Source organism: Chinchilla lanigera, unplaced genomic scaffold, assembly GCF_000276665.1.
Source record: "Chinchilla lanigera isolate Chin_1 unplaced genomic scaffold, ChiLan1.0 scaffold00045, whole genome shotgun sequence".
NCBI classification, from domain to species: domain Eukaryota; kingdom Metazoa; phylum Chordata; class Mammalia; order Rodentia; family Chinchillidae; genus Chinchilla; species Chinchilla lanigera.
Window position 1 is genome coordinate 12,000,224 of NW_004955446.1, and position 14,341 is coordinate 12,014,564.

Below are 14,341 nucleotides of genomic sequence, written 5' to 3' on the forward strand. Positions count from 1 at the left end.
CTGAAGGCTATTTACAACTTATCTAGAGAATTACATAAAAAGAGATGCCCAACCCCCACTCTCAGAATATATCCTGAAAAAAATTTTTAAAAAAGAATATATCCTGAAAGTGCAGAGTGACATCAAGAAATGAGTAACAAAATTTAAAAGTTCTATCTTACTATAACTTTAATCTTGCCAGAAGATTCCAAAAAAAGTCAATTTGGGAAATTCACAAATGGTTTCAAAAGGTATTTGTACATGTCATTAATGTTAATGGCTGAGACCTTAAATTAATAGCAATGACATCAAATGACCAAACAGCTTGCAGGCCATATGTTAAATTCTATGTAACACCATCAGTCTAGTTAACAATGACCCACAGAGATCTAGTCGGAGGCCCCTTTTTGAAGCATAGCAGACAAATACTTCTGAAGAACCATCTAAAATAATACATTCTGAAAAGCAAGATTTAGTGTAAGACAGCTGAGCAGTAAAGAATTTTAGAAGGTTTCCCCTGAAGTGATGATAGTTAACTATCATCTATTTCCTTCAAGAAAAAAAAAATTCTATTAATTTGGAACCTAACAAGAACAAAGTAGTCTTACATTATCTTTGGCCAATTACTCCCCTAAAACTTCTATTTATTCTGACCACCTTGGGAAGTAGAACGCAGTAATATTAGAAGCTGAGTGATAGATATATGAAAAACCCTGTACTACTTCCACAATTGTCAAACTATTTCAAAATACAGTTACTGTATGGGGAAAAAATGGATATAATTTCTACACAGCTAGAAAATAAAGCTAAGCATAAAAAGAAATAAGATAATGATCACAAGATCAAGTAAGGTGTATTAATTACACAATATAAAAATAATAACACATATATAATGTAGTGTGTGTTTGGCATTACTTAAGTGTACTTTTTCTGGACATGTCTCCCCACGTTGCTTGTCCTACTCTCTAACTACTGTCCTTTGTGATCCTTCTGCACCAGCCTCGTGAGTAGCTGGAATACAAGCATGTCATTACATCCATTTTATTTCTGTTTTTGATTTTTGGGTTTTTTTTCAGTGCTGAGGATCAAACCCAGAGCCTTATTTCCAGTCCTATATTAACCTTTTAAACTTTATAAACTGGGTATAGCCCCCCAAACCTTATGAATTGGGTATAGTCCTCATTTTATAAGTAGGGAAAATGAAACACAAAAAGGTTAATAAATACCTTCAACATAACACAACTGCCGAGCGGAGGATCTAAGTCTCAAACCTAGGGTATCCAACTCCAAAACCTGAACTCATTATCACTACACTATACTAGCTCAGGGAAAAATAGAAATGGGAAAAAAATCACAAACACAATTTTTTGTATAAATAAGTGCTTCTACCATGATCCCAAAACACCATCAGGGGCTTGACAACAACTGTGAAAATGAAAGAATTTGACCTACATATTTTTTTTCTTCTACAGAAACTAAGAATAAAAACAAAGTCCAAAATAAAGACCCTTCTGGAGAAAAGTTTTCACTTAGTTCTGTAACACACTAATTTCTGCACTCATATGTTGTCTCTCCTGTCATCCCTAGAAAGGCCACCTGAGGCTTTCGGAATGTGATAGGATCATGAGGGCAATATAATTATCAGATTAGTCTACTGATGAGTTCACAGCTGAGTATGTTGTTAGATGGTGAGGTGCAGCAGGAAGAGACAAGTCACTTGGGGCATGACCTGGAAGGGTGTATTCTCTTGACCATGCGTCCTCCTTTTTGTCTCTCCATCTTGGCTGACATGGGTTGAGCAGGTTTCCTCCATCACGCCCTTCCTCCACCTGCTTTCTGCCTTCTAGTCAGCTGACTATGCATGGATGAACCTCTAAAACCATGAGCCCAAATAAGCCTCACTTCCTTTAAACTGCAGGTGTTAGTTCTTTTATCTGAGTGATGAGAAAGTGACTAATACACCTGGGATATGTGGAAGGTCTTTAGATAAGTGGAAATGATTTGAATATTAAGTGAGTTACACATAGGATTAGAACAGAAATAATTAAACAGAAATAGGAAAAAATTAAAAGGGTGACTGATTTCTGTCTCATAAATACTGACTGTAGCTGGGTGTTGTATCACACACCTATAATCCCAGCACTTGGGAAACTAAAGTAGGAGGAGTGCTGCAAATTCAAGTCCAGCCTGGGCTACACAGTGAGTTCAAGGCCAGCCTCAACTATGTAACAGATATCAAAAAACAAGACAAAAAATGTTTTCAACTAGTTCTATTTTAGGTATATGTTTTCATTTGAGTGAGACAGGAGAAAAAAAGAGAGAAGAATGAAACTGGCAATAGTTCGGAGAAAACATCTTATGTGACACATTAAAATCCGGGGCTGGGGATTTAGCTCAGCGGCAAAAGCACCTGCCTGGCAAGCGCAAGGTCGTGAGTTCGGTTCCTGGTACCGGAGAAAAACCAAAAAAAAAAAACTCCAACCTTATTTCAAAATAGTTTGCAGGTGACCAGGTCTAGTTTGGGTTTTGATTAGGAAAAGAGTATAAGATCGAGCCTCAAATATATATATGTATATAGTGCTTGGGGTCAAACCTAGGGCCTTATACCAGCTAGGCAAGCACTCTACCGCTGAGCTATACCCCTACCCAAGACTCAAACACATTTGGAGAGAGAAGGATGGCATTTATGAAGTATTTAACAAAGATTCTAGTACTGTGTTTTATGTTCTTATGTGAATTCTCACTTAGTCTGCTTAAAACCTATATAATGGGAGGGCTCCATTTTACAGAATAGGTAACTGTGGCCTAGAGAAACTAAACAAAGTGCTCTACCTTCATTCAATTAGAAGGAAGCATGGCAGAGACAAAGTCTGGAACTCCAAAACATACTGCATTATAAAGATCACACAGATTAACGGTTATCACCAAAGTATCAAAATCACCAGGGAAGCTTTCAAAACACAAGTTTCAAGCCCTTGACTGCTTATTATTATAGTTCAGCATCTCCTGATGATATTGTTCTATTTTCATCATTCTCTGTATTGCTCCAAACTGGAATGTTAGTATATATGACAGAAATATTTCTAGTGTCAACGGTGATACACATTTTTAAAAATCTTTTTTGCCAAGTGTGATGACACATGTGTATAATCCAAGTGCTCAAAAGGCTAAGGCAGGAGGATCAAAAGCTCAAGGCCAGCCTGAGCTACCCAGTCAGAAACATCATATTGAAAAAGAAAAAGAAAAAAAAATCATCATCTTTCTCTTAGAATCAAAATGGTCCTGAACTGTGTTTATATATGCAGTAGAGTTTTAATTCTGATTTGTCTTTTCTTCTACCTATCCCCTTTTTCTAAAGATAACCCAGCATTCAAAAGTTGTATCTCAAAGATTACTGAGGCAGGTGCCAAGAGGCCACATTAGGATGGTGAATTCATATACAAACCAGAAAATATACCTGGCTAGGGCCTCAGATATAGTCACTTAATAAAGTTAGATTTAAATAAATGAGAACAGGACCAAACTAAAATATTTAATATCTCTTCAGAATGCGCTCTTAGCACTGTATTTTTAGAAGTTACTATAAAAACACTGAACTTACCTTTCAAGAACCCAGAGGTATCACCTTCTTCAAACTTATTTGAAAAACCTGTACAAAAATATATAAAATGAAACTTGCAAACTTTAAAAAAAAAATACCATCTACTTCTATATTTTAAAAAATCAGAGCCAAGTAATTATGATGCCTTTTAAAAAAAATAAACCATTTGCAAGTGTATATATACTGAATGAAAACTCATTCAGGTATTGTTAAGATTTCAGCTTTCCACCAATGTTTCAGCCCCATTCTATTAAAAACAACTTTCTTTTCAGCCAGTTTTATTTTACCTCAACTGTGCTGTACTCCCCTATATGTACTTGGGAAAGCCAGAAACATATATTATTATAATCACTATATACTATTTAAAATATCAAAAATTTAAGATTTTATAATGTTCAATCTCTTCATCTGCAAATGATGTAAGTTAAATTATAAGCCAATGTGTGAGAATTCTTCCCTTCTCATTAATATGGAAATCCTTAGAGTAATCCTTGCTAATCATTCATAAAATTTTAAAAACCTAAAATGTTAACTCAAAGTGGGCATAGTGACTCGTACCTATATTCCCAGCGCTAATGGGGCTGAGAGTGGAAGATCTCAAGTTTGAGGCTAGCCTGAGCTATGTATCAAGACCCTGGATCAAAATAGAAGCTGAGTCTTCTATTTAGTACAAATAGAATACATAGGGAGCCAGATGTGAAAACACATGCCTACAGTACCAGCTACCAGAAAGCCCAAGGCAGTAGGACTGGTTGAGCCCTCGAGTTCAAGGCCAGTCTGGGCAACAAGTGAAACTCCCACCTTATAAAAACAATCTCAGGAAATGTGACCTTAATGTATTACATTTGTGCTTCTTTAACACAAAAATTAAGTGATTATTATTTGACAGTGCTCAATTTGTACATAAAATATGTTCATGTGTGTACATGCACACATGCACATGTCAAGTGACTTACCATCTCAGGTTTAACAAAATCTAAGATCTTTTCCAGCAATAAAATTCCACAAAAATTTAATGCCCCCTTAGCATATATGTGTACCATAAAAGCAGGTATCCTACAACCTTATTCTATTACTAAGTGATAAAAAATGTCTTGAACAGATATATCATTTCAAAATACATAAACATAATCCCTAAAGAATCCCACAAAACAAGTTTGCTTTGACATTGCTTTAAAAAAGGACTACATTCTACTGTCCACACTGCTGCATCTTCCTCATCCACTCAAGAGTCAATTACTTTCCAAAATACTTGTCAAAGTCTTGTACCTACACATTACTGAACTTGATCTTAAACTTTACCAAAATTTTGATTTAAACTTTTTTATGAATTTTTTTAAGTTCTAAAGTAAATAATGTAATTTCAAACTTTACTGGTTCTTTGGTTAACTAAAGATGGGTACTAAAATTCATATGGAAGAGTAAGATAGATCTCATGGTAGGAGTCAGACAGTTTGCACAGGAAGGAAAGAACTGGGAGTCATATGTAGGGTGAATAAATATGAAGATGCTCTATCAAAGAACACTACTGTTTCAAAAAGAAAAGAGAACCAAGCAAATAAAAAGCAAGTCCATCCAGGGGAACACAGGCTGCTGAAACCATGGCTAAGAAAGTGAAAGCACTCCCAAGTAACCCTCATAAATTCTTAACAAGTTCACATTTTCTATGTATACCAACAGGAAATATGAACTCAAAGGCTAAAAATCTCAGGGTCAACTCAAGTTTTGATTGTTAAGGTATCAGAAGTTATTACCTTTGTTTCTAAAACTCTTTCCAACTACAAGTCCACCCATTGTGGGAGTATGCTCTCTTTTATGAGAGTCTCCAACGTCTGAAAAAGTTCAGATAAATTCTTTAACATACAATATTACCCACACCATCAAAAACTAGTAATTGAATAAGTATTTTGGGTAAGGGAATTTTCAAAATCAGGAATAGAAGAGTACAAAGTTAAAATTAATGAGTAATAAACTTGCAACTTTTCAAAAAACCCTTAAATTAGGTTACCAAAGTAAAAAACATAAATCTACTACTGGTAAAATATAGGTTTCTACTAGTTGTTGTTTTACGAGAGATAATCAGGAAATTTACTTTATGATTTTTGGTATATTGAACCCTCTCCTTAACAAACCCAGCTATTGTACTCTGTCCCTGTGCAAAAGTCACTGCTACTGAAAACTTTATATTCTTGTTCCATTTTTTAAACTGTTCTATTATTTACTTATTTTTCCAGTACTTCAACCTCTTTTGGCCTTTCCTTTGTAAAATTAAAATCAAGGATGAAAGAAAAGCTGTGAATACCAATTGCCTTTTGCACTTTCTCTCATCTCTTCCATACTGTTTGACCATATGACTCTTCATAGCTTTATTTTCCATTACATAATTGTGAACACCCAATTTCTTTCTTTTTTTTTTTTTTTGGTACCAGGAATCAATCTCAGGGTCTCATGCTTACCAGGCAGGCACTGTGCGACTGAGCTATATCCCCAGCCCCATCCAACATTTGAATTCACACCAAATTAACTTCCCAGAGCAAGGCAAGACATTATCTCAAAACCAAGCACAACAAAACAAAAACACCCTAAGAACAGATATGCAATGGATATACCATAATTAGGAAAAAAAAAAAAAAGGAATAACAGAGACATCCAAAACAGCATAAACTTACACTAGACTAAACCATCACTGCAAAACATTAAAACATCCTCTGTGATCCCTATAAATTGTTTTCCCTATACTTGTATTACCCTACTACAGGGGAGTTAAAGGAGGCCTGTGAAACTACTAATACTGCATGCAAAATTTCCCAAGTATAAGTATTTTCATCAGAGCTTAAATATAAATGTGATTCAAGAAGTTAAAAGATGCTGAGGCATATTTCACAGAAATGAAAAGCTAATCAACATTATGTTATATTTTAAATAAGAGTCAACTTCAAAATCATACTCCTAAAGTTCTCAGAAAAAACATCAGCAATTGAAAACAGTATTAAAGGAATTGAAGTTATACTCACAAGTCTATCAGTTTCTAAGATTATATGAAGTATAACATTTTAAAGTATTGACATTTAACAAAGAATTCTGATGCAAAAATGTAATGTGTATTTCAACATATGGAAATAATTTGTGGCAAAATTTGTCTCAGTGGCAGTTTTCTTTCTGAAAAAGGTTTTATTCAACTTTGAAGTCTACACCAAAAAATGGGCCACAGGTTCTTCTAAAATAGGATTTATAATAGCTTTCCCATTGCTGGACACAACACCTAATACCCACAATGTAAAGAAGAAAATGTTTAATTTGGCTCACATTAATATGAGGAATTCAATACATGGCTTGCTGGATCAAAGGCAGACATGATTTTACTGTTCAGATCTAAAATGTCCCCCCAAAGTCTCATGCTTTTAGAAGGTGACTGAATTATGGGGTGCTAACACACTGAGTTTACAGCTGAATGTGCTGTTAGGAGGTGGGGCCTGATCAGAAGAGGCAGGTCACTGACACCTGTAAGTGTATCTCCCTCCCAAACTCCTCCCTTCACTCTTTGCTTTCTGGCCACCATGCAATGTACAGTTTTCTCCCCTTACAGCATACTGAAATGCTTCATTTGCCTTGGAATCAAATGACTACAGACTGGAACCATGAGCCAAAATAACCTCTCCTCCTTCAAACTGCAGGTGTCGGGTACTGCATCTCAGCTACTCAGGAAAGTAATAAAAACAGGTATTGGTACCAGAGAAGTAGGTTCCTTGCTGTGACTGTACTTGACAGTATGATTCAGAAGTCTCTGGAACTGGTTTGCAGGAAGAATCTGGAAAGATTTGGAAATACTGGCTAGAAAAGCCCTAGGATGCTGTACACCAAACATGATGAGTGATTCTGGTCACAGCTCAGATAACCAGGTATGCAGACAGTAAAGCTGGAAATAAGAACTCCACTAGAAGCTGAATGAGAGGGCAGGTGTATTATACCCTGGTAGAAAATCTGTCTGCATTTTGCCCTTGTCCTGAGACACTGCAGGAGATTGAGATTAAGGACAGTGGACTAATTAATCTGGAGGAAAATTTCAAAACAGCCCAACATTCAGGCTGTAACATGAGCACTACTAAGCTGATTTTAGCCAGATCTACAGTGAAAATCAAGAGCATAAAAGCAGTTGTGAAAAGTCTACAGTTTCATCAGAAAGGAAACCTGCAAAGTTAGGGCAAAGGAAAACATGGTTATTGAAAAGATTAGCATTAAAAAGAAGCCAAGTACTTTTGCATCAGGAAGAAGGGGAAGATGGCTTTAAACTACCTAGAAATCAGCAAGACCCCATCCTTCCTAGACTCAAGAGAACTGAAGTGTAATGCTTTCACTTGAAAAGAACACCCATAGGATCCCTGCTCTAGAAAGGCTACCTAAGGAATTGATTTACCAGATTCAATTAACTATGCTCAGCTATCCGGGCACTCTGAGGCCACTGGAGCCATGACCCAATGGTGCCTGACTATAGCTCAAGCTGACAGCAGACCTTGGGATCATTTGTGTGGTACTGGTTCTACAGCCATACAGAATGCAAGAGTTATAGGGAGGCTTCCACCAAGATTTTAGAGAAAGGCCTGAGAGGTCAAGCACTATGCTCCTGAGAGGGCATAGTGTGAAGGTGAGAATGAAGCCATAAGTGTAGTAAGAAAGGTGGAATTGGAAATGTCAGGAACATGGGTTGTCTGCTGAGGGAAAGTTCAGGAAGTATGCAGAGCAACCTCAAGAGAGAAGCCATGAAGGCTGCAACAGACGATGAAGAGGTGGGGCTGCCCAAGCCCTTTGAAGTTCACATCTTGCTGCAGGTGCTAGACACAGAAGTAGAAGATTTAATGTTTGTGCTGATGGATTTTGGTCTTGCTTTTGTCCCATTTCTTTTTATCTCCCTGTTCCACTCTTTTGGAATGGGAATGCTTCTCCTATGTGTTGAAAGTATTTAACGCTTTCAATTTTAAAGGAGCTCACCAGTTTACTGTTTGCCTTGAGTCTTGGAGAAGACTTTGGACTTTGACTTTCAATAATGCTTGGACTTTCAACAATGTTAAGACTAGCAACTCTTAGAGACAGACTAAACATTTTTCACAAAGAGACAGACATGAGAGTTTTGGGGGCAAAAGGAAAAATATTAGGTTTAGATCTACAATGTCCCCCAAAAAGCTTTATGTGTTTCAAAGATGAGTGGATTATGTGGGCAGTATACTCCACCAATGAGTTTACAGCTGTACGTGCTGTTAGGAGGTGGGCCTGGTCAGAAGAGGTGGGTCACTGGGGGTGTGTAAGACTTTATTTTCCTCCCTGGCTCCTCCCTTTGCTACTTCTGGGCCACCATGTGGTAAACGGTTTTCCTGTACCATGAACTTCTACCATGCCTTTTCTGCCTTGGAACCATCTGACTATAGTCTGGAACCATCACCCAAAATAAGCACCACCTTAAGGTGTTGGGTACTGTGTCTCATCAAAATGAGAAAGTGAGACAAACATGACAGAAGGGTGTAGAAGAACAAAGCTGGTTATTTCATGGTAACCATGAACAGTGCCTGAAGGGAATCAGCAAAGACCATACACATGTTATCCAAAGCCCCACCTCCATGACCCACCCAGACATAACCAGGAGCGTGTTTTAGTTAATTCCTTGTTTCTGGGACAAAATACCCAAAAACTACAAGTTAGAGGAGGAAAGGTTTATTTTAGAGCTGTTTGTAGAGGTTTCAGCCCACAGTCAGTTGGCTCTAAGGCAGGGCAGCATGACAGAAGGGCATAGCAGAGGAGAAACAATCAATGGCATGGCACGGCATGGCATAGCATGACTGGCAGGAAGCAGTGAGACTTACTCTTTCTTTCCCTTTTTATTCTATGTAGGCTATATGTCTATTTGTTGGTGCCACTCATAACCAGGGCGGGTCTTCCCTCTTCAGTAAATCCATCACCCACACCCACAACTATGCTACACCAATCAGCGAACTAATCCAGTATCACATGCATAATCTAGTCATTCTTAAAAGCCTCACCTATCATCTCATGAGGCTTTTGGGAGGGACATTTAGTCATAAACCATAATACAACCTTACTAATCTTCAAGGCATTTTTTAATCCAATGAAGGTAACACAGCAGGATTAACAGTCATAATCCACTTCTTGTCAACCTCAAACAAAAACACATCTCCTTAAACCATACTTACTTTTCAAATAAAACTTAGTTAAATTCATAATTCTGCCTAACACAATACAACTCCTTCATACAACTAGAAATGCAATAATCCCTTCCCAAAATCTCAAACCCAGCATTTTTCAAATACCCAACACTGTTATAGGACTGAAGGCAAACCCTTGACTATGAACCTCTTTAAAAATCAAAAACAAGTTACATAATTCCAAAGTACAACAGCAGAGTAAACATGATCACTCCAAAAGAGAGGAATAGGGGGACAGAAAAGGATCAGACCAAAGCAAGACTGAAACCCAGCAGGCCAAACATTAAGTTCTATAGCTCCATATGTGGCACCTAAGGCACATGGTAGTAAGATCTGAGTTCTACAGGGCTTGAGCGGCCCCACCCCTATGGCTGTGCTAGATGCATCTCTCTCTCTCTCCCCTTCCCCCTCCCCCTTTCCCCTCTGTGAAAGCCTCCCTGACCTAGAAACTCTTGCATTCTGCAAGCTAGTAAAACCAGTATCATTAGAAAGACACCAAATTCTGCTGCCAGCAAGGACTGTAACCAGATCATCTGTGGCTGAGCAGAGTGAACTGAATTTTAGGGAACCAATTATAGCAGGGGGCCCAGAGACTCTCTTCTCAAATGAAAAGGTTATACTTCTGTAACTCTCACATTGCAATGGGTGGCGTCTTGCTGATTTTTGACATCAAGGTATTTTTCTTCTTGTCCCGGAACAAAATATTTCTTTTCTAGTGGCACTAATCTCTTCAGCAGACACACCTCCTTCAGCCCAAACTTTACACATTGTTCTTCCTGAGCTGAATTTGTTTTTCAAACTTTTCTTCTCTGCCTTTTGACCCTGATTCTCACTATAAACCTTGCTAAAAGCAGCCAACAGTACCCATGCCACATCCTGAATGTTGAGCTGTCTTAGAACTTCCTCTGCCAGATTCATTAGCCTACTATCTTTAATCTTACTCTCCTGCAAATTCTTGGGAAATGGGCAAAATGTACACAAATTTTCTGCCAAGGTATAATATATTATGCTCTCCAGTGGAGACTGCCAATGGAGTCCTTGTTCCCAATTGAAACTTCCTGCATCTGTCATTTACTGTTTGCATGTCTGTCAGCATAGGGCTCTGTTTATAGGATTCTAGGGTTTCTCTAGCCAGCATCTCCAAAACTTTCCAAGCTCTTCCTATAAACTAGTTCCAAAGGCTTCTAAACTACATGGTCACATATAGTCACAGCAATTACTGCACTTGTTTGGAACCAATTTTGTCTATTAACTTTCCTGTTGCTGAATAGGATACCTAACACCCAAAGTTTAAAAAAGGAAATGTTTAATTTGGTTCAGGAATTCAGTATATGGTCAACTGGTTTTAAGGCAGAAATGACATGGCAGAAGGGCATGGTGGAGTAAAGCTATTTAGTTCATGGGGGCTGGAAAGTACAGCAGGAAACCTATGCCAAAAAGAAATGGTTGAGATACTATCTATAATATATAGTATTGAAGACCATGCCTCCAGGACGTACCCAGACACATAGAGTGTGATTTACTAATCTGCTAGATATTTCTTATTCCAATGAAGTCGACATATCAAGACTAACAGTCATTGAATTTAAAAATGTATCTAAATAGTAAATATTCTACTAAGTATATTAAGATACTTATTATTTCTATTGATTGTAGTAGCCAACACACCTATATTTGTATCTCCTAGCACAATTATATTGGCTAAAACCACAATAATTCTACCTAGTTTGCAGGCTTTAAAAACAAAATATATTGGAAAAGTAAATTATGTAAAATAGCAGGAATATGTCCAAATATAAAATTCAAATTTGTCATTGTATCTAAATATTTTCAAAATGTCTAATGCAATATGACACACCAACCTTTACATTCTTATGATGATTAAAATAAATGGAAAAATGAATAAAGCTTTCCAAAAAGTAAGTTTAAGGGTGTTATGTGTATTTAAAACTATGAAGTAGCCCTAGCAACAGCATCCCCTAAGAAAAATGGTCAGATTATTTTAAATGAACTAGATATTAGGCCAGGGATTTAGTTCAGTGGCACAGCATCTGCCTGACAAGGGTGAGGTCCTGAGTTTGAGACTCATTACAAAATGAACAAATAAAGAAAGAAAGAAATATGAAAATAGAAACTAAATCTGCTGGAAGATAGAATAGGTAAAACTCTTGAAGACATAGGTGTAGGCAAAGACTTTATAAACAAAAACCTGACTGCACTGGAAATATCAGAAAGAATCAACAAATGGGAGCTCATTATATTAAAAAGTTTTGCACAGCAAAAGAAATCACCAACGGAGTGGAGAGACAACTTACAGAATGAGAAAATTTTTTTATCAGCTGTTCCTTAGACAAAGGACTAATAGGTAGAATGTATAAAGAACTAAAAAAAAAAAAGAAAAAAAAAACCAGACCTTCCAAATTTGAACATTCAGTCCAAAAATGGGTATCTGAAATGAATACACATTTCTCAGATGAAGATGTACAAACAGCAAATATATGAAAAAATGTTCAACATGACTGGCCATCTGAGAAATGCAAATTAAAACAATACTGAGATTCTACCTCACTCCAGAAAGAACAGCTATCATGAAGAAATAACCAGTAACAAATGCTAGAGGTGCAGTGGGGAAAAGAAACATTCCTATGACGATACAAATAAGTGAAAATATCAATAAAGTTTTACAAAATTAAATTTAAGGGTGTTAAGTGTATTTAAAACTACTAAGTAGCCCTAGCAATGGCATCCCTTAAAAGAAACAGTCAGACAGATTTTCAATGAACTTAAAGTTCTAGTAATGTTATTGCACTATAATAAAACAGTGTACAATATTGTCAGCATTTTAATTAAGTCTAAGCAATGGATTGCTAGAAGGTATTTTACTGAGGCATTATCTATGAACTCACATCCTGGTAGTTCTATATAATTATCGCATGCTAATCCAATGCATAACTGAAACCCTTAGTAGTCTTAAAAGTAATATTTAAAAACTCAAGTTTGTGAAAATAATTTTGTAAACTTATCATCAATGAGCTAAAAGAAATGCTTCTTATGCTGCCTTTCCTTGAGAAATATAAAAATCAAAAAAGAGGTCCTTCTCCTCCTAATCTCTAAAGCTTTTACAGACATGTTCCCATTTCAACTGTTAGAAATCAGGGCCCGGGATGTAGCTTAGCACCACAAGCACAAGGCCCTGAGTTTGATTCCCAGTATCAAAAAAAAAAAAAAAAAAAAAAACCAATGATCACATATTAAGAAATAGGTGAAGGACCTGTCCAACCAATCTGTCTGTCCAGTCCAAGCAGTATGTCTGTCCAGTTAACTTAACTGTGTCACAGTATTTCAGAGAAGTAAAACACAAAAGACACTGATACTTGAAAAAATGATGAACTTATTATCCCAACAAACTCTACCGTACATTGAGTTATAAAAGACTTAAAGCTGAGCATGGTGGTACTCACCTTAACCTCACCACTCTAGGAGGTTGAGGCAGAAGACTATAAGTGTGAGCCCAACAGGCAACTTAGTGAGACCCTGTGGCACAGCCTGAGCAACTTAGTAACTTAGTGAAACCCTCTCTAAAAAAAAAAAAGTTTTTTTTAAAAGTGGCTGGAGAAGTAGCTTAGTGCAAAGGCTTGGGTGAAATCCCCAGGACCACAACGAATGAATGAATTTTAAAAGGGCTGGGGATGCAGCTCAGCGTGAGGGCCCCAGGTTCAATCCCCACTGTGGGGATGAGGAATGGGTGTGGGGAGACAGATCTAGCTTTGACCAAAAGCCTCTACTCCATCGACAATTCAGATTAAAGAAAGACTAAAATACATACCTCTATTTCCCATACTCCTCCCAGAGGCAAAGTGACTTCTCATGAAATGATCTTGTTGAGAAGGTCCATCTTCTATTTCTAAAATAAGTAACATTTTTAAGTAAGTCAGATAGTAAGATAAGTATCTAGGAAGTATGCAAACTTCAACCCTTTTCAACATGCCACATACAGCAAAAGAGTAATTTTACATAGAAATAAGAAAGACAAAGTAAAAACTGGGCTATAAAGTTGAACAGGTAGCTTCCAACAGAAAAACAGTGACTAAATCTCACACCTAAAGAAATATAAATCAAAAAAAGGGGACTGGGCTGGGGATATAGCTCAGTGGCATAAGCACCTGCCTGGCAAGCCCAAGGTCGTGAGTTCGATCCCTGGTACCACCAAAAAAAAGGGGTGGGTGGGAGACAATAATTTTTACCACATAATTAACTGGAAGACAGTTTTAAGTTCACTAATTACCAAGAACACTAAAGGATATAGGTGAAATAAATACAAACCACACAGTACAGATTATAAATTGGATCAATCTTGATCCTAATTTAAAAGACATACTTTTTAAAAAGTAATTAATATAAATTTCTGCTCTGGATATACTTCCAAAGATACACAAATACACATAAAGATGTTCTCACAAGCACTGTCTGTAAGGTCAAAAAACTGATCAAAGGAGAATAAAGTATGATCATCCACAGAATCCTATCCACTCAGATTTCATAGAAATAA

General features: G+C 36.9%; 1 protein-coding gene across 2 annotated transcripts in view; it reads right to left on the reverse strand.

The window, feature by feature from the left end:
- The window catches only part of Ddx4 (DEAD (Asp-Glu-Ala-Asp) box polypeptide 4), a 58,316-nt gene that overhangs the window by 33,002 nt on the left and 10,973 nt on the right, over positions 1-14,341 (reverse strand). For both annotated transcript variants that reach the window (XM_005392694.1, XM_005392693.1), the window contains exons 4-5: positions 13,619-13,696; positions 3,581-3,628 (exon numbers count right to left, since the gene is read on the reverse strand). In XM_005392694.1, the coding sequence (XP_005392751.1) occupies positions 3,581-3,628; positions 13,619-13,696 (126 nt within the window). The remainder of the gene's footprint in view (positions 1-3,580; positions 3,629-13,618; positions 13,697-14,341) is intronic.